Source organism: Metarhizium album (genome assembly GCF_000804445.1).
Source record: "Metarhizium album ARSEF 1941 chromosome Unknown scaffold_2, whole genome shotgun sequence".
Taxonomy (NCBI): domain Eukaryota; kingdom Fungi; phylum Ascomycota; class Sordariomycetes; order Hypocreales; family Clavicipitaceae; genus Metarhizium; species Metarhizium album.
Genome location: NW_024467576.1, coordinates 847,396 through 873,489, shown reverse-complemented (window position 1 = coordinate 873,489; position 26,094 = coordinate 847,396). Strand labels below are relative to the sequence as shown.

At 56.0% G+C, this 26,094-nt stretch overlaps 8 protein-coding genes across 8 annotated transcripts; 5 read left to right on the top strand and 3 right to left on the bottom strand.

The window, feature by feature from the left end:
- Positions 1-1,909: 1,909 nt before the first annotated feature.
- On the top strand, positions 1,910-3,227 carry MAM_01380 (l-allo-threonine aldolase; the record flags this gene model as incomplete). Its single annotated transcript, XM_040820179.1, has 3 exons — positions 1,910-1,997; positions 2,071-2,329; positions 2,405-3,227. 3 exons carry the CDS (start codon positions 1,910-1,912, stop codon positions 3,225-3,227), a joined length of 1,170 nt encoding a protein of 389 aa, XP_040681667.1.
- A 1,109-nt stretch (positions 3,228-4,336) lies between these two features.
- Positions 4,337-5,968, top strand: MAM_01379 (tyrosinase precursor; the record flags this gene model as incomplete). The annotated part of the gene is made up of 2 exons (XM_040820178.1): positions 4,337-4,369; positions 4,427-5,968. The coding sequence occupies 2 exons, from the start codon at positions 4,337-4,339 to the stop codon at positions 5,966-5,968; spliced, it is 1,575 nt and encodes a 524-aa protein (XP_040681666.1).
- Positions 5,969-8,456: 2,488 nt separating this feature from the next.
- MAM_01378 (uncharacterized protein) lies at positions 8,457-9,474 on the top strand (the record flags this gene model as incomplete). The annotated part of the gene is made up of 2 exons (XM_040820177.1): positions 8,457-8,895; positions 8,981-9,474. The coding sequence occupies 2 exons, from the start codon at positions 8,457-8,459 to the stop codon at positions 9,472-9,474; spliced, it is 933 nt and encodes a 310-aa protein (XP_040681665.1).
- A 1,176-nt stretch (positions 9,475-10,650) lies between these two features.
- On the bottom strand, positions 10,651-12,326 carry MAM_01377 (Cyclin PHO80-like protein; the record flags this gene model as incomplete). Its single annotated transcript, XM_040820176.1, has 2 exons — positions 10,651-10,818; positions 10,881-12,326. The coding sequence occupies 2 exons, from the start codon at positions 12,324-12,326 to the stop codon at positions 10,651-10,653; spliced, it is 1,614 nt and encodes a 537-aa protein (XP_040681664.1).
- Positions 12,327-15,761: 3,435 nt separating this feature from the next.
- On the bottom strand, positions 15,762-16,892 carry MAM_01376 (proteasome component PRE3 precursor; the record flags this gene model as incomplete). The annotated part of the gene is made up of 5 exons (XM_040820175.1): positions 15,762-16,080; positions 16,146-16,386; positions 16,447-16,481; positions 16,611-16,656; positions 16,748-16,892. 5 exons carry the CDS (start codon positions 16,890-16,892, stop codon positions 15,762-15,764), a joined length of 786 nt encoding a protein of 261 aa, XP_040681663.1.
- Positions 16,893-17,222: 330 nt separating this feature from the next.
- MAM_01375 (ERV2 protein-like protein) lies at positions 17,223-18,009 on the bottom strand (the record flags this gene model as incomplete). The annotated part of the gene is made up of 2 exons (XM_040820174.1): positions 17,223-17,667; positions 17,711-18,009. 2 exons carry the CDS (start codon positions 18,007-18,009, stop codon positions 17,223-17,225), a joined length of 744 nt encoding a protein of 247 aa, XP_040681662.1.
- Positions 18,010-23,394: 5,385 nt separating this feature from the next.
- Positions 23,395-24,147, top strand: MAM_01374 (uncharacterized protein; the record flags this gene model as incomplete). The annotated part of the gene is made up of 1 exon (XM_040820173.1): positions 23,395-24,147. One exon carries the CDS (start codon positions 23,395-23,397, stop codon positions 24,145-24,147), a length of 753 nt encoding a protein of 250 aa, XP_040681661.1.
- Positions 24,148-24,432: 285 nt separating this feature from the next.
- Positions 24,433-25,800, top strand: MAM_01373 (uncharacterized protein; the record flags this gene model as incomplete). The annotated part of the gene is made up of 1 exon (XM_040820172.1): positions 24,433-25,800. One exon carries the CDS (start codon positions 24,433-24,435, stop codon positions 25,798-25,800), a length of 1,368 nt encoding a protein of 455 aa, XP_040681660.1.
- Between the last annotated feature and the right edge of the window lie 294 nt (positions 25,801-26,094).

Here is a 26,094-nt window from a genome sequence, read left to right as displayed (position 1 = left end):
AAGAATTGCCGTGCATCCGATGGTAGCTATTGTTGGATGGTGTGCGAATGCTAACGAAACAGTACTAGGCCTTTTCTGCAGGTCGACCCTAAGGCCAGTACGAAAGAGTGGTAAGGCGGAACGATTGTGAGTCGACTGTGAGTTCGATGGCCTTTGGTCATCGATGTTCATGTAAAGGAGAACAGCCGTCTTCATTGCGCGGCAAGGAATTTATGTGGAGAACTTGCGACCTTGGATGACTGGCGGCGAAGGCGACCAAGCGACTTTTGGGGCAAACTCGCCGGCCGGCGAGAAGGAGAAATGAACAGTGTCAAATATTGAACAGATGTAGGACACCCATATATATAGTCCAACGGAAGGGAGCATGACAAGGAACGACTCGTCAATGGCACCTCATTACCGGCTGCATGGTGCTGTGTTGTCGCTGCACACGGGCCACTTTGATGCGTTGGCCAACTCATCATTGCAGATTGCCCGCAAGCACGCTGGCTGGTCCTCGGGGAAGCATCTGCGCGTTCCCTGTCATCCCAGCAGCTCACAGTTTCTTTCCTTTTTCCCTTCTCGGTCGGCAATTGGCATCCGGATCGAAGCTCTTGATCTCTCCTTGCCCTGTCGATTTGCCCTCCAGCTAACTGGCGCCTGACTTGGTGAGAGTCGCAGCACTTGAGACTATTCAAACGAACACTTGGTGATGTTGTGTTCGTCAATGCAGGGCGTCACAGACGGGAAAACTATTCGACGACCAAAGCTGACTCAGGACGCCCCCTTCTGACGCGGTGCAGCCCCTTTCGTACTGCCAATCCAGCTGGAGCTTCGGAGCATGCAATGGTGTCACCTAAGTCTGGCCAGCGTAAGTCTTTCTGTGCAGTTCGTACCTGGGTCAATTCATCAAAAAGGTGGCGATGGATGGCGTGACTGGCTGTAACAATTTGCGAAGAAAGCAAGAGTGCAAGCCATTTTCAAGTTGAGACTACCGACTACCGAACGTAGCAAAGATAGAAGCTGAATGACCCGAATATAACAGGTTTCTACAACGCAGGCCTCGTCATAGTCGAAGAAAATCGGTTGCGCCTCGGCCGAATCCGAGACACTGGCTCGGCCGTCTTCGGTGGTGGTATTCACCGTTTGCTGGGCAAGACATTGACAATAGGCGGTGACAATGATAATGGATAGGCCTCGCCATTCATGTCAGTGAAGACGGAAAGTTGTCGAAGGATGGCTTGAAGTGATTTTGCTAATTTTGCGAAGTCCACAAAGGCAGAGACGTGGGTGCGGGAAAATGCTTCGAGAGGGGATCCCGATGGCTCTTGCCTCATTTGCCTGCCAACCCCATTGGGGGAGCAAGTGATTATACTACCTGAGTATCCATATGGACTCCTCACTTTCTCTTCCTCGGCATTTCAGCCTCAAGTAAATATTGGTCATCCGTAGATCTGATTACAGAGCGCATGTCTTACGTCTTCCTAGGTGTGTTCCTGGGATGCTTTTCTTTCCCATCTTCACCATCCAATGGATCGGCTCCACTATTGGCCCATCCAACGTCGGAAATGCGAACCTCCCAGAGGCAAACAGGCCACCACTCTGTTCTCCCCATTAATCAACCGCCAATGCGATCGTTGAGGCGTGGGCCGGGTTCTCCGCTACGCCTAGATTTGTTCGGAGTCCACAACACCGACGGCGCTGTGTCTTTGCTGGGCCCCAACACCGTGGGGCCGACGAAACGCTTTCTGCTCGTCGTCCTGCTCATCGGGACAGCAAGACAGGAATGAACTCGGCAATGAGGCATCGGTTCCGTCTTCAGCTTCCTCGAGTTATCAGAAACTGGGCATCTACCCGCCTCCAAAATACCATTCTGCAGCCCCCGACTCTGCCGCAGCAAACCAGATCCATATCATCTACAGTGCTCAAAATGAGCAACAGCAACACGGCGCCGGAATCCGAGGGGGAACATAGTTCGTGGATTGGTGCCAAGGGTCCTGCCGCACTTGACCTGAGAAGTAAGACGCGATAGCGCTTGGATAGTCGTCACTGATGTTCCGACAAGGTAGTTGCTAACCTGAGAGTCTTCAGGCGATGTAATGACTACACCCACGCCGTCTATGCTTGCTGCTGTTCATTCATGTACATTACGAGATGACGTCTTTCAAGAAGATAAGACCACAATGGAACTTGAGGCTCATATTTCCGCATTATCAGGCAAGGAAGCCGGCTTGTTTGTGCTGTCGGGAACCATGGGCAATCAACTTGCCCTCAGAAGTCTTCTGAGTCAGCCACCACACTCTGTTCTGTGTGACCATCGTTCGCATATTATTCAATACGAAGCCGGCGGGTTAGTGACCATCTCATGCATGCTCTCCTTCGGTTTCATTGTTGTCCAGGGCTAACCTTGGCCATGGCTTTGCAGTGTGTCCACGCTTACTGGTGCTACCGTGAGAACAGTGGTTCCAAGGAACGGTGTCTACTTGACCCTTGAAGACATCAAGCAGAATGTTGTGCTCAGCGATGACGTTCATGCGTGTCCAACACGAGTAATTAGTCTAGAGAATACACTCAATGGCATGATCATGCCTCTGTCGGAGGTCAAGCGAATCTCCGAATTCGCCAGAAAACATGGCATGAAAATGCACTGCGACGGCGCTCGCTTGTGGGAAGCTGTGGCAGCTGGTTCTGGCACGCTGGTGGAATTCTGTGCTCACTTTGACACGGTTAGCTTGTGTTTCTCCAAGGGCCTTGGAGCACCAGTTGGAAGCATTCTTGTTGGTTCCCAAGGGATTATAACGCATTCCCGGCGCGTTCGCAAGTCCATTGGCGGTGGCATGAGGCAACCCGGATTCATCACGGCTTGTGCTCGAGTTGCCGTGGACGAAACATTTGGCAAAAAGGCTGACGGCAGCGATGGTTGGCTAAGGGCGTCACACGACATGGCGAAGAAGGTTGAAGCCTTGTGGTGTGGCATGGGTGGCAAACTCGTTCATCCGGTGCACACAAACATGTGCTGGATTGATCTTGACTCGGCCAAGTGTAGCGATGGCCGCTTCATCGCGTTGTGCCAAGCTGCTGGTCTCACCGTATCCGGGGGCCGACTGGTAACACACTACCAAATCGCTCAAAACGGAGACGATGTTCTGCAGATGCTAGGTGATGTTTTTCAGAAGGTGTTTGCAGAGCCGGAGGAAGTCAAGTCTGGGGTAGTAGTCAAGAGTATGTACGAGAAGGAGAAGGCATGATGGCCATGACGATTACCCAGAGTGCGTTGCTTTTGGCTTTTGTTTTCACATTGCTTGCCCATTTCTTCGTGCTGTCGAGGGAGGAGCTTGCCTAACTCCTTGGTATTCAACGACGCCGCGACGACATAATAGGCCCCTACTGAAGAAGGTAGCTGGATACAGATTCAACTTATCAGGGATGCACTACACTCACTATGGACATGTCCCGAATCGTGAGAAAGGCATTAAGGCAAAGCGAGGGTGTGATGATGTGATGACGCGTGATTCCTGCCCACCAACGACCTGTTGCTCCTTCCGCCTGTGCAACTGATGGTTCGTTCACCTTCCCAGCTTTCACACCCAGACACGTGCATTTGACCACAGAAATTCAGGCGAATTTCTGGCCCTCTCCCCTCTACTTGTCAATATGGCCATTCTCTCAGGCAAAGCACGTTTCTGCTCCAATTCGACGGTTTTGTGGCACACCCATCACGCTCCAGACGCTTACTGCCGACGACATATCCGAGTTTACTTCGGGTAGGCCTCAACGAAAAATAGTCTGGGCATCTTTATTCGATCAACACGCCCAATCTGCCGTCAATCACAGTTCGACAGCAAGCGCATCAGCAGCTCGTCATTTCGATCTTGTCACCCTGAAAAGTTCAAGATGCCACATCACTATTTCTGGGAAACGTTGCCGTGGATTTTGTTCTGCCTTTGCGCCTCAACTGTCCTTTCGCAACCCTATGATTTTGGAGCAGACACATCTGAATTTACCCGCCGACATGACTCCAAAGGGCCAATTGTCGTTGGTCGTCTACCCACCTTGGCAAATAGCACGACTCCTTTCCGGTTAGAGATACGCCAGTTGAAAGAAAATAAGCATACATGGGACCTTTATATCCTCGCCCTAAGCATGTTTCAGTATGCTGATCAAGACGATCCCCTGTCCTGGTATCAGATTGCTGGCAAGTGTTTGTAAAAAGACCGTTTGCATGGCTCGCTTTTTGCTGATGGATGGATGGATTCCAGGCATTCATGGCGTTCCGTTTACTACCTGGAACGGGGTTGAGCCTCTGTCTGGGACCGATCAGTCTGGCTATTGCACCCATAGCTCTGTATTATTTCCAATGTGGCATCGACCATACCTGGCTCTATTCGAGGTAGGGCTTGAGTCGCGAGTCATCAGCGTTTTGCTACTTACTGACACCTTGAACTAGCAACAAATGTACAAGATGGTTAATGCAATTGCCCTCATGTTTACGAATTCTACAGAAAGGAGACTTTACCAGCGAGCAGCTTCCGCATTCAGAACGCCATACTGGGACTGGTCTCTCCAAGCCCCAGATGGGCAGACTCATCTCCCGGATGTTTTTTGGAGTCCTGTGATACTACAATATGGTCCTAATGGCATGCAAAACATCCGGAACCCTTTGTACTCATACCAGTTTCACCCGCTAGATAAAGATGCTTTGATATGGAACCCAGCAAGTACCGCCTCCACGTCGACTGAGATATTCCAACTTACTCACGAACAGTTGAAGCAGTGGAACGAAACAAAACGTGCCCCAAATATCACGGTCAGTCTCCTATCACCACCTTCAAATAACGAGGAAGTAAACAGGGCATTGCTGTCCAAGCTGCCAGAACTTCAGCAAAGATTGTATATTCTATTTTCCAGTTACCACGACTTCAACTCGTTCAGCAACAAAGCCTGGGCTGTGTCTCGGGGCCTTTCGGCACTAGACTCCATCGAGTCCATTCACGACGTTATTCATATGTACGGAGGGTCCAAGGGCCACCTGACTTACGTCCCTCTGTCTTCATTCGATCCTCTCTTCTTTCTGCATCATACCATGACTGACCGACTGATAACCATATGGCAAATACTCAACCCGTCATCTTGGATCACCCCAATGGCTGCAGGTGAAACTAGCTACACTGCTTTGAAAGGGACGATGCAGTCGTCTGAATCGGCCTTGACCCCTTTCTTCGCCACAAATGATGGTAAATTTTGGGACTCCGACATGGCGAGAGATACGACCGCATTTGGATATGCCTATGCGGACACCATCATGAAAACGGGATATGATGATGACCTACGTGAGGCATTAATCAGAAAGATCAATACATGGTATGGGTCATCTAGCCCGGTCGGATTAATAGACAAGAAAGCTGGCTCCGGGCGGAGGAGTCCAGTCACAAACAGGCCATCCGCTGCTGGGCACAGAGGACCTGGCTTCAGACCCAATATCAAGTATGACGCAGAAGATCCTCCTGCAGAACGCGTTTTCGAGGAAAATCATTACACAGAATGGGTTGCAAATGTTGGGGTCAATGTCGAAGCATTGGATGGCTCCTTCGTCATTCATTTCTTCTTTGGGCCACCACCACAGGATGAAAACGACTGGCACCTGGCGCAAAATCTAGCGGGAACGGTGGCTATTTTCGCCATGAACCGAATGACTGGGTCAGAATCCAAGATATCCGGGACAGTACCCTTGACATCGGCTATTATGAAGATGGTGGCCGCAGGGGAAGTTGACGGCCTGACCCCGCGAGAGGTTCAACCATTCCTTGCAAACGCCCTCTACTTTGCCGTACAGTCCAGCAACGACTCACAGGTCGATCCAAGGCAGGTAGACGGACTCCACATTACAGTGGCCAGTTCAAATGTTCAGATACCCAGGACACAGTCAGAATTACCAAAATGGGGTGCGTCTGTGACCAGACTGAGACTCTGGCCGGTGACCAGCCGATGAATAAGTGTGCTAGTGTAGGCCGTAGGCGGGTTGTCAGTGTTGAGGGGAGGGCGCCGTCTACCTCAACTATTCCAATTTTAGGAGCGGCATGTGTTTTTACTTCCCATGAGACTAGAAGAAGAAGAAACTTTTACAAGACACGCAATTTTCACGTTAGAGCAGGGATCTCCCCCCCTCGGATTTGGCTTCCACAAAACTATGTCTCGGATCAATTGCAAACGGATGCAGAGGCGGGATCAGAAGTTGTCTTGCTTGAAATGGAGGGCTATCCATCCACGACCAACTTTGCCAGGGAGTGGCAAGTCATGTGTACGTATGTGATTTGATGCGGTCTCTGGGCGCGATACAAGAGACGGCTCTGTTTGACGTTTCTTGGAAGACAGCACACGCGGCATGCAGCGGCACGACGGCTTGGTTTTTGAAAGCACAGGCGAGAGGCGAGGGACATACATGCAGGCTGGTTGTTGAGTGAGGGCCCGAAGTGCGTTTGTGGCTTACCGAGCATGGCCTCTCTAGCCGCCCATGATGCAGATGCAGGGATTGCAGACTCGGTTCCTTTTCGTCTCGCGGTTCGTGACAGGTGGGACATGATGCCTCGGCGTATCGTATGGTGACATGACGACGTCGGTCGGTCACGATGGGCCCAGGCCGACATCCGGATGCCGCAAGCTCTCTGCCGACGGGGTTGGAAGGCGAGGAACAGTCCTGCTCAAGAGGCGAGCGGGAAATGTCATGCGTTCACGTTCAGACTGGGCTGGTCTCGAATCCGGCAGTCATGCGCGTATTGATTAGCCGTGTAGTCGGGCGTTGGTGTTGCCACAGTTCTGTGTGCCGCCCGACGTGCTTGGCCAAGCGTCACGCCATTCTTGTGGACCCGGGGTTTTGCTGGTACTTGGGATATAATTGCCTATTCGGCGGGCTTGGCAGCCTTTCTTCTTGATTGCATCTGCAAGATGCGAAGCATGCGGCCCGGGGGGGGGAGGGTAGGTAGGGAAGGGTGCGCAACGACGGGCAGCGCGCGATGGCGGCGGACAGTACGGACCGAGTGTTTGTTGACGAGTCGTCGTTGGTTTTCTCCCTCGCGGCGGTACTTCCGCCCATGGAGTACGGAGTACCGAGTCCCTTGCCAAGTTTGCAGGCAACCACTCGCAAAGCGAGTTGGTGTTTTACCGCATGGACGGACGAGTCTGGAGGCGACGCAACGCAACGCAGCACACAGAGCAAGCAAGCAAGCAAGCAAGCAAGCATCTTCCACGTTTGGCCACCCAAAAGGCAAAGGCGCGGCCTGGGAGTGCCGTCAACCGCCCGTCCGCCGTCACGGCAGCCAGCACGTAAGGAGGTTTCATGTCGTCGTGGCTTGTCGCCCTCGACGAGGGGGAGGAGGCGTGTGCATCCAAGCGACCTGGTCAACCAACCAACCTCTCGACGTTCCGGGCGATACCACTCGTCGAGCCATGTCAAGTTGATCAATCTGCTTGGCAGCGAGGGAGGGGGGTGGGGGTAAGAGGAAGAGGAAGAGTCCAGCGGTCAGTGGCGAGTGGTATTTTCGCAGCATCGCGAGTGGGAAGGGAAAAAGCATTAACCATGTCGCCCCCTTTTCTCCACGCATAACACGCACCTCTTCTTATCTGGGCTTTCCATTCATTATCGACTTCTCTCGGCCGGCAAATACCGCCTCGCAGGACCGTCAAGAAAAGACTCGAAAGGGGCTCGGGGGGGTCAAGGGGTCCTCACGGGATAACAACCGATGCCGTATAAAATATAAAGCCGAAATGACATGCATTCCCTCCCCCTCCAGGCCTTCATCTACTCATCTAAAGCTCACGACACGACCCGAAATCCACAACAACCAAAATCCCCCTTCGCCCCCGCGGCGAGATACGGGAATTCAACCAGGCCACGGGGACTCGCGGCCAAGCCGGCGGGCCTCATGCACATGCCATGCACCAGACTCAGGCTCAGACCCGGGGAAGCAACCGGTCCCAAGATTGATGCGGGCATGTGGTTTGCAACAAACGTCGGCGGCTCCCCCAAGAGTCCCGCTCGGCGGTTGATGCACAAGTCCACAGTGGGTGGGCTGATAAAGGGAAGCGGAAGTTATAGCAGAGCGAGGCGCGAGGAGCGACGACGTTTCCCTCCTCCTCTCTGGGGCTCCATATGCCGCTGCCAATACTTGGACGGGCCGGCTTCCTCGCTTCCTCTGTCGGACCTCCCTCCCCTTTCCCCCCTTTTCTCCTCGAGGAGCAAAATTTGCTTTGCTACTACCCAACGTTGCCGACTTTCCTCTGCGTGTGTGTCCCCCTCCGACTCGTTTTGCTCGCAGTCCTCTGGACAGGTGGCGTGCTGTTACGAGTAGTTGTGAGTCGCCGCTCGACTTGGGGGCGCAAGACGGCGTGATCAGCAAGGAGGAACAGCACAGCTTGTTCCATTGCTTGGTTTGGCAGCGAGGCGGACTACAGGAGACGGCAAAAGACACACGTCGCAAGCAATGGCAACCACGACGGCTGTCGAGAAAGCCGGTCCGCTGAGCGTCCCGAGACACGGCGGCGGCACCGACTCGTCGCCGTCGACGCCGGCCGACTCGATCCCCGCCGTCGCTCCGCCGTGGCAGCTCACGGGCGACGTGTACCTGTTCTCGTGGTGGTCGGCGGCGTCGACGCTGCCGGCGCACGCCTACTCGCCGCTGGAGGCCGGGTCCAAGTTTGCGGCGGCTGCGTCCGGGCAGGCGGTGGGCGGGCTGGGTATGATCCAGATCCTGCGCTATCGCGACTCGCCCGTCGGTCCGTACGACGAGATGCTGCTTGTGCCGGGCTCCTTCGACTGGTCCCGAGAGGCTTCGGCTGGCCGGCCGGCCGAGGTGGGGCGCAACCCGCGCATCTCGCGCATCTACGTGTCGCAGAAGCACTCGTGCTACAACGGACGGAGGAGTACGTCCCTTTTGCTCGCTCGCCTTGCGGCCCGGCTCGGCCCGGCTCGGCTCGGCTCGGCTCAGCCCAGCTCACAGCTTCGCAGACTGGAACATCCCCAAGCACCTCGCGCGCTTCGACTGGCGCTTCGGCCCCAACGGCCGCGTCACCGTCAAGGTCTTCCCGCACGACACCCACGGCGACGCCTCCGAGGCGACGCCCGACGCCGTGCCCTTCTTCCAGGCCACCTACTCGCCGCTCCGCCTCGCTCCCGCCTTCCCCTTCGCCACCGGCTGGCTCAGGTACCTCGGCCTCGACACCAAGGTGGTCATGCCGCCGCTGCCCCGCGGCCCCGGCGCCCACGGCGAGCTCCCGGGCACCAACTCGTGGTGCTCCTTCCTGCCCGACCAGTACAGCCGCCGCGCCCGCCTCGGCTGGTTCGACATTGCCCAGCGCCCCGGCCCCGGCGGCCCCGGCGGCCCCCTCGACAACTTCTGGCCCGGCCTGCGCCGCTGGCAGCTCGGCCTCAAGATGGAGAACGCCGCCCTGCGCTTCGACGAGCCCGTCGACGTGTGGCCCGCGCAGAGGGCCAATCTGTAGGCCGCCGACCCTGCCCTCTGTGACCATGACCATGATGAATCACGACCTGTTGATGCCCCTTGCCTCTTGCCTCTCTGGCCTGTGCGGTGTGCGGTGTGCGGTGTGCGGTGTGCGGTGTCGGCTCGCAGGTCAGCTTGACTATGTTGCTCTGTGCTTGTGCGAATTTGAACTTCCCGACGGTCCTGTATTCCTGCTTAGCTCTCGTTTCTATTTCTCTCTCTCTCTCTCTCTCTGTCTTTGCTTTTTGCATCCTCGCACATTCAGCGCCGACGCTCAAGCCCCTCTTGCTCATTCATGTATGTGTATTGTATTACACCATGGGACCGTGCCTACCACGTTGTTCAAGTCAACTCGCGTCCGCGTCCGCGCGTCTTCAACCTCTGCTCATGCTGCACGCGTACACTTGTGAAAAGACGTCTCCATGGCCCGACGGTCCTTGCTCCCGTCCCGACTCGTCCCATGCCAGACTCGGCCCCTTCTTCGCTGTGCACGTCTTGTCCTCCGTATTGGCACCAACGCGTCTCCCTCGTAAAAACTCGTTGACATCTATTTTTTTTTCTTTTACCCTTTGGCCTGGCCCCATCCCCCCAAACCATGAGATGCCATACAAAAAAAAAAAAAAAAAAAAAAGGTCCTGCTTCCTCCCCAACCACACAGCACCTCCCAGTACCGAAAGACGAAACACCGTACGCCTGTCCTATGTGAATGCATCCATCCTTCCGCCCGTGCCGTCCCTGTCCCTGTTCCCTGTCACGCGCCGTAAGCTCTGCCCGCTCCATATCTAACCAGGCATAAAAGTGTATAATCTACAGCCCCCTTGTCCCCGTGCCATCTTATCTTGGCCGTCACTCCCCCTTCCTTCCATCATCGTCTTGCACATACATGCCTCTTGCGTCAAGCATGTGGGTGCGCTGATACCTTCGACTTCAAGCCTGGCATAGTGGTGTGGCGACGTTCCCAAGGTTCTCGTGCTCTTGTTCCATCCCACCTGTTCACTCCGAGGGGGGGTGCACGGCTGGTTTGCCTTGGTGGTTGCTTCGTCGTCAATTTTACCATCGAAGATGGACCCTGTGTAGGCCTCGCCATGCGGCGCTGCGGCTCGAACACATGCGACGGCCGCTAGCTGCAGGGATCCACGTCCCCCGCGCCTCATGGACACCGAAATTTCCGGGGCTTCTACGCTCGAGGCGCCGACTTGTGCGCCATGACTTCGCGTGCGTAGAACTCGACAAGCATGGTTGCGTAGGCTTCCAGGTCTTCCACAGGAACGGCAAGCCGGAAGTCGTTGAGGACGAGGAACTGGATCTCCAGGTGGTTCAGCTCGGCAAGCGGCAGACCTCCGACCTGAGGGACGTGTCAGTAGGATTTTTCATCTTCTCTCAGAGCGCTCTGCGGGGGCCACGCACCTTGGCATATCGAGAGTTGGTGTAGAAGACGTCCGAAAAGAACTTGCTGGCACACGTCACCCCGGAAATGATCAATCTGTGAATGTTAAAGCTGTCCACTACGAGATATGTTGCCGGGTTGGCTACGAGTCGGTCTTCGGATTCTGTCGAGCTGTGTCCAGATTCGTCGCGCCCACGCGCTGCTGCGGGACGGTCTACCATTTCGTCATCGTTGTCGTCGTCGTCGTCGGCCTGGTCCGAATCGCTTTCATCCAAATCGCGGGCACTGTCGTGCATGGTAGCGTCTTCCGCGGTTACTCCCGACGACACAGGCCTGTGCGAATGTGACGCGGCCCGGCTTCTGGACTGCTCGCTCCGCATGACGATTTCGTTTACTCGCTCCGTCATGCGGTCGAAGTAAACTAGCAGGCTGAGGAACACCTCATAGGTTGTGGGGCAGTACTTATGTATGCGTGTGAGGTAGCTCAAAATAGTAATCGCGGGCACGTTCTTGCCGTGGAATGCCAAAACAGAGTGGCTCAGGGGGCTCATGTGAGACGATGAATCGTTTGACTGATTGGCTTGCTGCTGATGAGCAACATTTCGCTGCATGGCGTCGTGCTGCAAGTCGTTGGTAGTTGTGATCTTGGTGAGCAGGGCAGCCACCATTTCGATAATGTCGGCAATGGGCATTCCGCTGATTTCATACTTGATCTGGGTACTGGGATCCAAGGACGCGGAGCTGCTCCCCCCAAGCATCTGGGCGTCTGCGAGGCTTTGCATGTGCGCCAAGTCCCGGAGGTGGACAACCGTCTGCTGGCCCTCCTGGGACGTCTGCTGGGTTGAGCTCGGCTCGACATGGCTGGACGGCGAGGAGGCCAATGATGAGGAGTCGGGTATGTGGAAGCTTTGGCTGGGTGGTGGCGACGGTTGCTGGTGCCGTCCAACCGAGGTCATCAGGCTGGGGGCATGGCGCAGAGATTGACGTGCTGTAGAGACGACATCTCCGATCTGTGATGCCATCGAGGCCCCCTTTGCATCGTCGACCGGCGAGGTACCACTGGCGACGGGGGGCGACGAGGAGGGCGGCGGGGAGGGAAACGTGGAGGAAGCGCCTCCTGCCGGAGCAGCGCTGTCGGCTGTGGTCGCGGCAGCGGCTGCGGCTGCGGCTGGCTTTCGTGCTCTCTGATGCGTAGGGGACCGCGTCGCGGCGGCAGGCGAAATGTGTCTGTCGGCAGCCGTGATTTCAATGTCGTCACGTCGCTGGGATCGGGGTGTCGAGACGGAAGCGCGTGGGCGGCTCGAGGAGCGGCGGGTAGGCGAGTCTTGGGCCTGCGATCGGGAGTGGGAGCGCTGGCTCTGAGGTGGGGATTGGTGTTGGCGTTGGTTCTGCCGTGAGGATGGATTGACAATCAGGTCGTGGAATCGAGACACATCAGGTACCAAGTCGCCGATTAAAGCGGCCATTGCATCGTAACGACAGCTGAGGCGGTGGTGAGGGGATGCCGGACGACGAGACGGCGCGTGAAGTACGTGTGTTCCCAAGCGTGCGTGCCGCACGAGCAGTTATTACGAGAGAGGAGTTGGGCAGCGGACGGACGGGCTGCAAAGAGGAGACGAATGCATTAGCTTGAGACCGAACCGAGGTCAGAAGATGGAGAAAAAGAGCAAAAAAATATATATAAACAAACAGGTGCAAAGGGAAAGTCATAAACAGTCGTCGTCGAGTAAGGGAAGACGGGAGCAAGAGATGGATCAGGCCTGTAGACTTGTGGTAGGAATCGGATGGCGCCAAAACGAGTTGATGGGCGAGCCGAGGGGCGGAGATCAGACGACAAGCCGCGAGCGCAGGCGACGGGGTTGGGGGGGTTGGGCTGCTGGAGCTGCTGCTGGAGCCGCTGGAGCACGGCGAGCAGCCCGACTTGTTGACCAATTCGAAGTGGTGGTGGTGGACGAGGCGACGAGGGGAATGAGTGACGCGACATAGGAATGGATAGCCAACCCAGCACGCACTGCGCATCTTGATTCTTGACGGACAGACGGCAATGAATGGCGCCATGACCGCCAAGTCGCATCGACCGGGCGTGGATCGGCGTGGCAGCAAGCTGAGTCTGAGTCCGGCGTCCAATTGTCGCACAACAAGCGTGGCCGGCCTCTTCGTCTCGTTGCACGTCGGCGCAGGCCAGCGGAGCGCTCGCCCATGAGCCGAACGAGTGCCTCGTGGCCGCTCGGGCATGGCCATGCAGTGCAGCATCTCGCAGCATGTCACACCTGCAACGGTCGAGGCGAGGATACGAACGGCCTACTCCGTACGTCTCGTCTCCGTTCAAGAGCCGCAATGCTCGCAGAACCAGCAGGAACAGCTCGACTCCAGCTCTGCTCTGTTTGCGCACGATGGCCGCAACTTTGCTGCTACCAAATGCGCCGGTCCGCAACCGAGCAGCGGTGCATACATCAATGCACCATTGCAAAAAAGGAGAGGAAAAAAAAAGGAAGAGAACATGGCATAAAAACCAACAAGCGTAAATACAAGACAGAATATCTCACCTTTGAAACGACGAGACGTCCGTGGCAAATCGTGAATTGCAGTATCCTTCAACCGGGTATATTCGAGATGAACTGAAAATTCTCTCGCCGCGCTGAATTTAGAAAAAAAAAAAAAAAACAGCAAAACACGTCCCAGCGGCCGGCCCAAAGTCAGAGACGCCAATGCTCGTGGACGTCGGTGATGATGAGAATGGAAACCAAAAACGTCGCTAGGCGAAGCAGAAAATGCAAGCGTCTCTATCGGCTGGTGCGTGGTATAACGAAAGAATCAAGACCGAGCGTCGTCGTAGGAGAGGAGAGAGTGAACGGCTCGGAGTGACGCAGTTGGGTGGCGAAAAAGAGGTCCCTGCAAATCGCTGCCGCTGTAGGGAAGGAGCGAGGGACCCTCTTGCTCAAAGCCAACCGCCACTTTGATATGCTATGATGCAGTGCAGTACCGGAGTCCTGCAAGGACAGAGTTGACGAGATGCGATTCCGTATCCTGACTGTGTAGATAAATGATAAAATGCACCGAGGCCAGCGTGGATGATAAATACAGGTACTCGGCAGATGATGGACGGGTGTCTAGGCTTGTTGGCGAGCTGAGGACCAGACCCTCGGAACCCAACAGCAAAAGTCACGACGACACCGGTTTGAGCGCGGCAGCGGGCAGCGAAAATCAAGGCCCGCGAGTATAAGAAAAGATGTGAATCTGGCAGACAATTTGTCGACCCGGCGTGCGCATCGGACAGCCACTGATCCGTCGACGGCGTGCCCGAGGACGACGACGGCCGTCTGGTGGTGTTCGGGTGTCGCAGCACACACGCAGTAGTACTAGCACAGTCGCAGCCAAGCCTTGCCGCACGTGGGGTGACCTAGCCGCCACGGTCGTAGCCGAGGGAAGGAACGCTCGACGCAATTCGGCACCTGGCATGTCGTGTCGTGCCCTGCCCTGCCTCAGCCTCTGCCTGCCCTGCCTGCTCCGCTGTCGCATCAATTCATGGCCGAATTCCCATGCCGGGCTTTTCTGCCTGGGTTTCAAGTTGTTCGAGAAACGCGATGGATTGATTGTCCTGCGGTACCGTCAGCTCTGCCGGTACGGAGTATTACATCGAAACACGTCATCCCATTCATGCAAGTCATGCCAGTGCGTACATACGGTTCTTCTTTTTTTTTTTTTTTCCCCTTCAGCCCACACGTCCCCACAGCTCGTCATCCAGATTGCCCGTCACCTCCACGGCCCAACTTCCTCCCCTCGTCCTCCACCTTCTCCTCGGCTGCCCTGGGGGAACAAGGCCTCCTCAACGCAGGCTGCGACCAGGCCAGCCACGGCGCCGTTCATCTCCAGCCCTGTCGAGCCACCCGCCGTTTCTCAGTTCAGCTCAATTTACGGAGTGATCGGGTATTACGAACTGCAAGGAACCAGAGCAACGGCTCATGGTCAAGGACGACGACGATGCTATCAACCTTCGGCGTGCCACGGGCGTGCCACGGTAGAAGCTTGCCGCTCGGCGCCCCCAACCAGGTGACCATCTCATCGACCATGCCGCTCAAAATCATGTACGGAGTATGCATTTCACCATGTCCGATGCAAGTGAGTGCAACCCAGCCCCGTGGCCGCAGCCAGTACGCCCCTGTCCAACCCTCATGCACCTCGTCCCGACCACGTGTCACCGGGAGCCGAAGAATTTGACAATTGAGCGGTATATCTGTAACAAGCTAGTCTGGACAAATCTCTCGCCTAGTCGGTGTGTGTCGATGTAGTCTGATCTCGGTGGCTGACCGCCTGTCGCATGATCCGTGTGTATAAGCTCGTCGATGTCGCCTGCACAAACTCATGGCATCGCCATGCTCAAACGCGGACGTATTGGACAGCCCCACGAGAAGCACCGTGGATAAGGGACATGGTGTGACATTGCCCTTTGGTTGACCTGTTTCAAAGAAACCAATCCCTTATCACCCTCGGTCTTCGGATATCCCTGACTCTTCTCGACGTTATCAACCACCTCACTCGTTCCATCTTCACCGCTATTCCGCATCCAACTTGCGAAAGAAAGCTGACATGTTGTGTCGCCCGTCCCTGCCGACCCACGGCCCGTTCTCGTACCCGAGTCACAAGCCCTGCCAAGGGTGTATTGGCTCTTTTGTTTCAGGACCATGCACAAGCGGTTTGCGTTTCGATTTCTTGCTCGTGACTCTACTTATTATACAGAAGCGCCGACTCTGTCTGTCTATCGTAGGCTCAAATCACCGTCCAGTGGGCTTGCTTCTTCACATCCCCGATCCCGTATCATGAGCAATGCCGTCCACCGGACATCAACCTGCCCCTTTTGTTTTTATTTGTTTTTTATTTTTCCTCTTCTGCCCCCCCCCCTTCTAATCATGTCGAACCTTGTAGTCAGTGTCGGGCAAATACAAGTGTCGGTCAGCACCCTCCTTGGTCAATACCACCATGCGAATGACACCGCCTGAGCTGCCATCCCACTTAATGGCCTCCCTCAGAGCACCCTTGACGAAATTCACGGCCTCGTCCTTCTCCATGCCCTCTTTCCAGTTGGCATCGCAGTAGCCGTAGATGTATGTGGAGCCAGAGCCACCGATTGCATACGCCTGCTTGTGCAGCGAGCCGCCCAGGGGAATCGAGTACACCTGGCCGCCGAATCGCTCGTCCCAACCGGCGATGATGAGACCGGCGCTGTTCAGATAATCGTCAATAAGCTTCCAGCACCCCAGCAAGCGCCGGCCGTCGGGATGACCTACGATAGACGATCCTTGTTGGCGTAGCAAATCTCCTGGAAGATTGACGCAGCGGTCTGCGTCATGGGAGGCTTGCCGCTGTGCATGGCAAACAGACCCAACTGGTACTGTACAATGTCGGCGACGGCCTGCGTGTCGGCCGCTGAGCCGGATCGGCAGCACCAGATTGTGTCGTGTACTCTGGTCAGTTTATCCGTCACGCGGTTGGCAATGTAGGCTCCGGTCGTGGTTCGGGAGTCGGCGCCTGCAAGGTTCAGTGAGCACATTCACCGACGTCTGTGACGGGGGCCATCTTGAGACGTACCTAAGATGACGCCATCTTTGAACGTGACGGCCATGCTACGACATGTCAGACTGCTGGAACCATCAGGATCGAAGGAGTAGCTCGCACATTGACGTTCCCAAGCTGGAAGCGATGTCAGATCAGACTTGCAAGATAAAGTTGAGCGTTCGGCAAGGGCTACTCACTTCACCTCCCCCTTCTTGAGACGGTCCATGTCGACGTGGATGCCATCTATTCAACCGCATCAGCTTCACATGTCGTCCGCTTGGGTGCGCCTCGCGGTGCAGCTCCGTCGCTCCGTCTCATGGACAAGCTTGCTCACCCTCATTCAATACACCCTTGTGGCCGAACTCCATGATTCGTGATATCTCGACACAAGTTTTCTGTCCGTTCCAGTTCGTGTCGTCTCCGACGACGGGTTGAGGCAGGGAGTGGTTCGGCGAAGCGGCGTTTAATGTGTTGATCATGGAGCTAAGACGTAGGTAGCTCAGGCAGCTCTGGGAACGCGCAGCCGTGACCAGCGATGGACTTGGTCACGTGATGCGACACGTGATTGGGGTGACGGGCTGATGGGCCGGCCTAGTCTGATACTAGTAGAACAAATTGCAGGATCGGCAGCAAAGTCACCGTCTGGATCGTTCGCTGGAAGAATGGTTTTACTTGCTGCGCCTTGGCCCTCGTTTCAACAATGCAAAAGTAAATCTAATGACTGACCACAAAAACAGTACCTCTATTGCTATATCACAAAAAGCAGCGGCGCCAAAAGAGCATATCCCAAAAAGAGCAGGCTTCGAATCCTATAATCCCTCGATAGCCTTGGTCCACTGCTTCCACGGCCACGGCGCGGCGACATGACCACGCTCGGCCCTCGTCACCTTGCTCTTCTTGCCGTCCTCTTCGCCCTCGTCCGTGTCCTTCTTGTCGTCGCCGCAGCCGCAGTCGTAGGCGTCTCCGATTTTGGTGCAATCAAACTGCGGATGCTGCCCGTCAGTATTGAGCCGCTTGTTGACATGGTTGTGCACAGCACACAACCACCCTTGGGCGGCGTTGCGACTGCTCGTCTGCGGCGGGTACTTTTGCAGCAGCCCGCGGAAGTGGCGGGCGCAGTCGCCGCAGGGGTACAGGAGACCGAAGACGTGGAAGAAGCTTTCGAGGGTCTTGCGTTCGCTGTCGGTGGGCTTTTCCGGGAATCGCGCAACCATTGTGTGGAGGAACTTCCAAGTTGCGCGGCCGAGTTCGGCTCTGGACAGCGGTCAGGACAAGGGACAGGTTGTGCGAGGCGTACAGGCAAGGGGCGGCGGGGGAGACGGACTTTTTTGTAGCATTTTCCAACGGCGGCGCTATGGAATCTCCCTTTGAGAGATCCGGAACGGCGCCTAGGTCGAATCCAGTGCCGGACTTTGACCCGGTCGAGGCCGGGGGCTCTTCTTCGCCGCCGGCCGTCGAGGGAACGTCCTCGCTGCGGTCGGGCTTGAATAAGTCTGCAGGCCGGGGCACCAGGCTGGCAGAGTGGATGTAAGTGATGCCGAGGAGGGCGACAATGGCCAGTATTACCACCAGGACGAGATGCTGCCTACGCGCCATGGCTGCGAGGAGTTGCTAGGGATGTTTGCCGAGCATCGGCTTGTGCCTCGTGCGGTTTTGGATTGTCGCGTGAAGACATGTGGTCAGTTCCATGTCGGCGGACGACTGACTAGGAGATCAGCGGAGTCGAACGGAACGGCCAACTGGCGTTTTAGCGCCGGCGCCAACCAACGGCCGCGGATCGACTGCGCCGCGCCCAATTCCCAAGTATGATGAATTGATGACTAACCACCACCTGATGCCGGCTGGCACGCCGCCCACAGCGGGCCTACCCTAGGCTTGGCAACTGTGCTGGTCCAGCACTGCCGGGCCAAGTCGTGGATGTAACTATCTGCCGCGTGTCAGCTTCGATGTGTAAGGGTGCCTACCCGAGAGCCACTGTCTGCCAGGTTGTCTTGACTCTTGTCTCCTGTGGACTCTCCAACTTCAATAAGTTGCTGAACAAGGCCCCACGAAATGCTTGTAAAGACATCTCTCAGAACTCGGCACGAGGCGCAGACGGCACCGCCGTAATCAGCACGGTGACTACATACTAGATGCATCGTCACGTAGTACGGAGTAAAGATGAATGATTTCTTGTCCAGACGGGATTCGTGGCATGCCAGGGTGGAAGCCGCACAGATAAGAGACCAGACGAAGAACAGGGGTTGGCTGGCACTCTGTGATGGCTGATGCCATCGCTGGGTTTTCAAGATTACCTCTCTTTTCTCCCGTCAGGGACTCGGAACCCATTGTCTGGCAACGCCGAGCCCGTGTTGGATAAGAGGGGCCGACGACCAAGACAAGACATGCAATAATGAATAATGCATGGTCCATAGTCGAGGGCCCGGAGATTCATTGACGAGCAGGGACGGTGTTATTTTTGGCAGACGGCCCCAGGCAACTACGTACGCAGTACTACTTGATAAGCACTGGGCGCCGGCGGGCCTGGCGAATGCGAGTTAAAGGGTCAAAGAAGGCTCGCGTACGGAGGGAGCATGTAAGTTAATAATAGTTGCTCGGTCATAACAGGGGCCGAACAAAGGCCACTTTTCTCATCGCAGAACATGCCATACGTACGCATGTATTACTTTTTATGTGCCCAACCAAACGTGATGGGCGGTTTCCCTCGCATCCGCCTTGACGTCTTGGATCGTGGACTTTTTCGTCCGACCAGCGACACCCAGATGCAAGCCAAGAAGAAGGGAGTTGGGAGGAGGAGGAGTAGTAGAACTAGTACTAGTAGTATCGTATCGCAATGCCACATTCCGCCGAGCACGTTTCCATTCATCCCTGCCCATCAAGTGCGGGAGAAACAAACGGTCAGACAGCAGCGGCCACCGGCGGTGTGGCTGATTGGGCTGAAGCGGTGCTGGTGTGCTGGTGCCGTCTTGGGATTCCAACCTGAGGCAGCGGAGCCTCGTTTCTCGTGTCCGGTCAGCGGTGCATCGATCGACCGACGACGGGAATACACAGTCGGAGTCGTTGGTGCTGGTCGCAGATGAGATGCCAACGGTGCGGCGGGTCTTGGCAATTCGTCCCTTACACGCACAGCACAGCACAGCACAGCACAGCACGGCACAGGCACGTACTTTTGCTCGGTGGCGTTGCGGACATGATATCAGGGCTTGTCTGTCTACAATGACGAGCAACAGCACGAGGGCGGCATGCACGTTGGGCCATCACATCAATTACTCGGCTGTCTTGACCTTGTGCGCTCCTCCGCCGCCGCCGCACACAGAAGCCAACCTTGGACGGCCAAGCACGAGGGCACGTTAGCGGAGCGTCGCTCTCTGTACCACCAGCCGCCACTGACCAGTCACCAGTCACCAAGTGGCTTACGGTGTACGGAGGGAGGACGGACTGCTCCGTAACCCGGCCGTTATTTATTGTTTGTTGCACGGGGACGGTACGGAGTGCTCCGTACGCGGCTGCACCCCTCCTTGTGCGGATGAGACAGACGAGCCAACGAAACGTCGGGGACTCTGCGGGGCGGAGCGCTCGAACACGCAGCGCGGAGTACGGAGTTATTGACGTGCTGCCACTGACCGTTTTGGGCGTGCTGTCTGACGAGTCCGCAACTGAGCAACTGAGCTTTGCGTCGGACGGACAGAGAAGGGGACAACTGGACTGGACTGGACGGATGCTGTGCTGCCTATGCAGCAGCTGGCCAGTGGCAAGAACTGCCTTATTGGCGGTGCTCGGTACGTAGTGGTAGCGGGGATGCTGCATGACTGCTCCCCTGGCCCCTGGCCCCTGACCCCTGGCCCCTGGCTCCGTGCCCTCAGCCTGATGCCTGCCATCCCCTGGATCCTGGTCAGATGCCCCTGCCGTGGCGTCCAGGCCTGCCCAGCTTCAGGGACAAGGAGATTGAACTCCTTGTTCTCGACGCACTGATTGGTATGGACGCACCGTGAGCGTGAGCGGGGTTTCAATCTAATGTCACCCACGCCCCCGGCAGGACAGGCTTGTGTCGCACCATGGAGGAGCCTCGCCCCAACTGACCTGCCGAACGACCACTCGGTACGGAGTCCAGAGTACCGCGTGGAAATGGATAATTATACGTGTTGAGGCGGGTGGGAAAAAGTGCATGCCAGCCTGTTGCCAGTCCAAGCCGCCGTGCTTACTCTTTTGTTTTATTTTTGCTCTCTCTCTCTCTCTCTCTGTCTGTGTGTGTGTGTGTGTGTGTTTTAAAGCAAAAAAAAAAACCACACTCGTGCGGTCGGCGTCTCTCGCCTGATGTTTAATGTTTGCTCTTTGTGCAGAGTACGGACTCCCTACTCCTCTGTACTACGCACTAGACCTTGCCCGGCTCACCGTCATGCAACTCCCCTGCATGCTTGCACATGCGGCAGTTTTTTTCCCTCCTTTCTTTGTCGTTTTCCTCCCCCCACGCTAGACTGGACGAGTGGCCAGGCCCAACACTTGAAACGAGCCCTCGACCGGCTCAGGTACCTGCAGCAAAGTGAGATAATCACCGTCACCGTCCTCAACGTTCATACTCATGGCCTATGACTGTATCGGTACGTGAGCACGTACATTCCTCGGCGGCACACGGATTACGGAGCACCCGGTTCCAGACCGCCATGTCGTCGTCGTCGTCGTCGTCGTCGTCGTTGTTTGTTATTTAGCTCCAGTGCTATGCATTCGAAAAAAAGCTTGTCTCGAACATTCCCGCCCCCCTCTAAGGAGCAAACTTGTCGTGGCCGTAAACCCCATCGAAGAGGCTCACGTTTCCTTTGTACGTCCTGCGGCGCCTGGCGTCCTAGAAGTACCACTCCATACGGAGTACTGTGTCCAGAAACCATGTACTAGTACTTATACTTACTCTTTGCTAAGCACATACTCCGTACAGACCACGGAGTAATACGAGGTACTTCAGTACGGAGTGCTCATTCTCGATCAGGCCAAACGGACAGGGCGCTGAGTGTGATGCGACCGACATTTGTGCAAGATGCTCTGCCTGCACATGCTCTATACGTACATAACTTGTCAAGCTGCACTCGTGCGGAGTTGCTCCGCAAATGAGATCGACACGATACTCCGTAATAATGATGAGGAACACCCCACCCGTCAGGACAGCTCGAGACAGAACTTGACTCTAAGTGCCTTTTAGTCGCGGTCACGTCATGCTCGCGGCATGGCATGCTGCTCCCTACAGGCTACAGCCCATCCAGACTCCAGAGTCAATCGACGCAGACTCGCTCAGTACGCACGAGTCTACTCCGTACGCGTCCGCCGTCGAGGGTTTGCTCCCTAGTCTCGGAGACATGGAGCCCTATATGTCGGATTTGCCGTGGTTTCGGGGCCTGAACGTGCTGGCTCCCTCCCTCCCATCGGACGCAATTTGAATGACCGCGCCGTGGTAGCTAATCCTACTACGTGCTCCGTAGCACCTCGCACTTCTAAATCTGGGCATGAGCATGGCGTTGGGGTCCGGGCCCCCCTCACATAAGAGACATGATGATGCCATATGATTGGCCAAGGGGCAAAAGCCTAGGGGCATCTGGTCCTTTCTGGCAGCATCCCCCCAGGACCCCTGCAATGTAATGGCCCTGTCGGGCAGGGGTGGGGTGGAGGCGCAATGTTCCCATCGCCGCGTGCCCCATGCGCCTGCCCTCACCTGGGTTCGCAATTTGCGAGCTCCACAAAAGCTGCTGCTGCGTGTGCGCGACAGGGGTCTGGCGCTGGCCCCACTCAGCCCACAGCGGCTCAGGTACGCGCAACCATTTCTCATTTATTTTCCTCGCCCAAGGTTGCCAAGTTGCCCAGACTTGGCCGCTGAAATTGCACCGGCACCAGACCAAGCGCAGCGCAGCGCCAGGTGCTGAGTGCTGAGTGCTGAGGTCGGACTGATCCGGCGTATTGCTTCTCCGTACGTACGGAGTACTACTGAGCAAGTGCGCCTCCCCAACGCCCAAGCATGTCTGTGTTTCTGTGCTAAAGCCACTCGGTACGTACTCCGCAACGCACCAGAGCCCGGCCAGCCGCCCGGTAATAGTTCGTTGGACCCTCCAGCCGGTTCTCTGTTTGGCCGCCGCCCCTTGCCTACCGGCCTGGTCTTTCTTCGGTCCCGTCCCCCCCCTCTTGGGCGCCTCTACCCGTCACCCGTCACCCGTCACCCGTCACCCTTCACTTCCCTCCTTTTATCACCTCACTCCTCCTCGCCCTCCATCCCAGCCGCGCTCCCAGGCGACGTCGTCTTCGTCTCGCTGCGACTCACGACAACCTCGCGCGCCGCCCCTCGCGCGTTCGATCCTTTGACCGCATCTCCCCTCAAGAGCCGTTCGGATTCTGGTTTCTGGGGCGGCAGAGGGCGACAAATGCATCCTGAGGACTGATCTCTGTCTTCACGCCACCCAATGCCCTTGCCCTCACGACGACGCCACGGACGTGTTGAACATCTCGCTTATTCTGCTGAATGTCTGAACGAATTTAATATCGTCTAGTCGCTCATTTCCGGCCACGGCCTGCCAGCATTGCTTCGTTATCAAATCTTGTATATATCCTACCACGAAAATATCACGTAAGTGGGCCAACACAACGCAGGGACAGCTTCACACCACGATTGTTCTGGCTTGGCCAGTTACACAACCGGTCCATCCTCCATGACATCCGCTGCAAGCCTGGTCGATTAGCCTTGGCGAGCAAGACATTACTGACCGTTGATCAAACGATGGCTGACGTCTTTCCTAGACTACACTCGTTGATAATTCAGTCAATTACATTCGTTCTATCCATTCCTGACAGTACGCATTTACTCTGACCCAGGCCGTCATGTTTTTCCATCGGAATTTGACACTCACAATCAAGCCAGCATCGCCTGCTCTGCGCAGATAGCTCCTGTACGAATACCGTCGACCAAGACAACTATTAATCTGCACCGGCCAAGTACAACTTGCAATCATGTACGCCAAACAACTAGCCTTGGCATCGGCCGTGGCCATGGCAGTAACGGCAGCCGCCGTCCGGCCAGAGCATCCACGCATCTATTTTCCGCGAGAGATCAAGCGAGAATATCAGAATTCTACCATCACCAGGCACCAGCCGATGCCTCATACCACCACCCACACCCCTTCTTCGTCTTCCACTAGAGGGGATTTGCTCACCGACCTCATCTCCGACATATTGGGCTCGGATCAATCGCACGGGTCGACAACGACGGAGAAACCTCACCAAAGCGTTCCAGTAGGCCGGCCGTCCGGATCTGGCTTGCCCCAACAGACCGTTTTGCCCAGTACAAAGACCACCGAGTCGGAACAAAAGCCCATCTCGCACACAAGGTCCTCAACCGACCCTGGTATTATCATTGGTCCTACGGGGGTAGTGTCTACGAGCACGCCTGTGACGATAGCCAAGCCTCCTGTCATGACTTCTAGTGATCCGCCTCGCACAAACAACACCCCCACGACGGATGAGCTCACCGACAAGCATAGTTCGGCTAATCCGACCATTGGGAACGGCCCTATACCAGATGTGACTCCTATTAGCACAAGCGGTGGCATCTTGAATCCAGTTGGCACGTTGCTTAGCAGCCTTTTACCTGGCCCTGAAAGCACGACCACAAAGAAGGACACTCCTGCCCCCGAAAGCACTTCCACAAATAAGGACACGCCTGGCCCCGAAAGAACGCACGAAGGACACGCCTGGCCCCGATAGCGCACGAAGGACACGCCTGGCCCCGATAGCACGAGCACGAAGGACGCTCCTGGGCCAATTGTCACTTCGCAGTCGAGTAAAGGCACTGCCTCCACTGTGCAACCCGTTGCGCAGAACTCTACCACGCAACCTGCCGTGACCAAAGAGTCGTCTACTGGCTTGCTCCCCATTTTGACCTCGCTCCCAATTCCAGATGCAACAGCGACTACGTCGGACTACAGACCGCTGCCTAACGCGACTTCCACCGAAGTGCATGTAACTTCCGCGTCGTCGTCTGGTTCCAGCATGACAAATCTCCCGACTGTCACTTCAACAGATATTCCCATTGTCAACAGCACTTCGACCACGACCGGCACAACCTCTTATGCTCCCACCGCAACTGACGTCCCTGCTACCAATGGGACTACGTCTGCGACTATGACGCCCACGAGCATTGCCACGTCACTACCGACAACGTCGAGTACCGCCACGAACGACGAACCTGTGATCGTGGACACATCTACGTCCACACCAGGTTCAGTCACTGCAACCACAAACTCTGACTCTCCAACAACTGCTGTGCCGACAACGAGCGACATTGGGGTGACTAGCATTCGACCCACTGCCACATTGTCATCCTCGGATGAAAATAACTGGCTTCCAACATCCCTTGTTATCGCGCCCACGACGTTCTCATATTCGATGCCTACAGGAAGACCAGCCGCCACTTCGTCACAGACCCTGCCGAGTACGATACCCAAGGCTATAAACCCTGACGGTGAGGATACCAAAAAAGTGCCGCACGAGAATACTATTCTCTGTCATGCTGGCTTCCGAGACGGGCTCAACTATGAGTTTGTTGCCCAACATTCCAACGCGGCCTCTCAGATCTTCAAATTCCTCCCGGAAATCCTCGCCCTGCCGCAGATCCTTGCCCAGCCGGAAGTCGTTGCCCAGCCGCGACCCCTTGACCTGCCGCGAATCCTTGACCAGTACAAACCTTTTATCGATCAGATTAGCGTTGTCCGGCTAGTGCCCGCCAAGACGGAAGCTGGCTGGCTACAGACCATTGCCGAGGTTTACATCCCCGAAAAATGGGTTCCGCAGCTACAAACTGAATTGTCAATACCCACCAGTGCAATCTACCACACCGAAATACTCTGGCTAGACCAGCTCGCAGCCCAGATAGCTTGGTTAACTCCTTTCACGGGAGACCTGAGTCCTGGCACCTCAAGCGGTGATGGGGGCTCAAATTCGGGTTCCGGGAGCCATGACAACAACAATAACAACAACAACAACCACAACAACGACGCCTTTGGCTCTGGCAACCAAAGCGACCAGACTTCCAGGCAGAAGGCTACCACTGCCGGCATTGCCTTTGCAGCCGTTGGTCTCAGTGCATTGTATGGTGCTGCCATGTTCATCGTCGCTCGACGTTACAAGCGCAAGCGACAGGGTCATCGCCGAGCCAGTTCCATCGACAGCGTCCAAGGTCCGCCTGAGATGAGCCACAATGGTAGCTCCGCCCTCATGGGTGGTGCTCTCCTGAGTCATGATGTTTCGACTTATGGTGGCACTGGAGGCCGGAATTCGCACGCCAGTGGGGGCCACTCCCCACGCACCGCCAACATCTCGGCCCCTGTCGCCGCAGAGAACTCGCTGGGCTGGAACTAATAAGAGGTCATATCCGCCTGGAATTTTGTTGCTATCATCATCGTATCTATGCCATTTGCTGCCATTTGCCTTTCAACTTCGATACCCCCGGGAGAATCATTCTCGAATTGTTATGTGGGCTAGGACCTGGCCATGTTCAATGTTGCATTATTGATGCCGGCCAACTTTTGAGGCCGTGACGAACGCCGGTGTTTATCAAGAATGCTTCCGCGGAGCTAGTGTGGATTCTTTCCTCGTGGACGTTCTTGGTAGACCTGTGGCTCGTTGCTCGGCACCTGACCGTATAGAATGCCG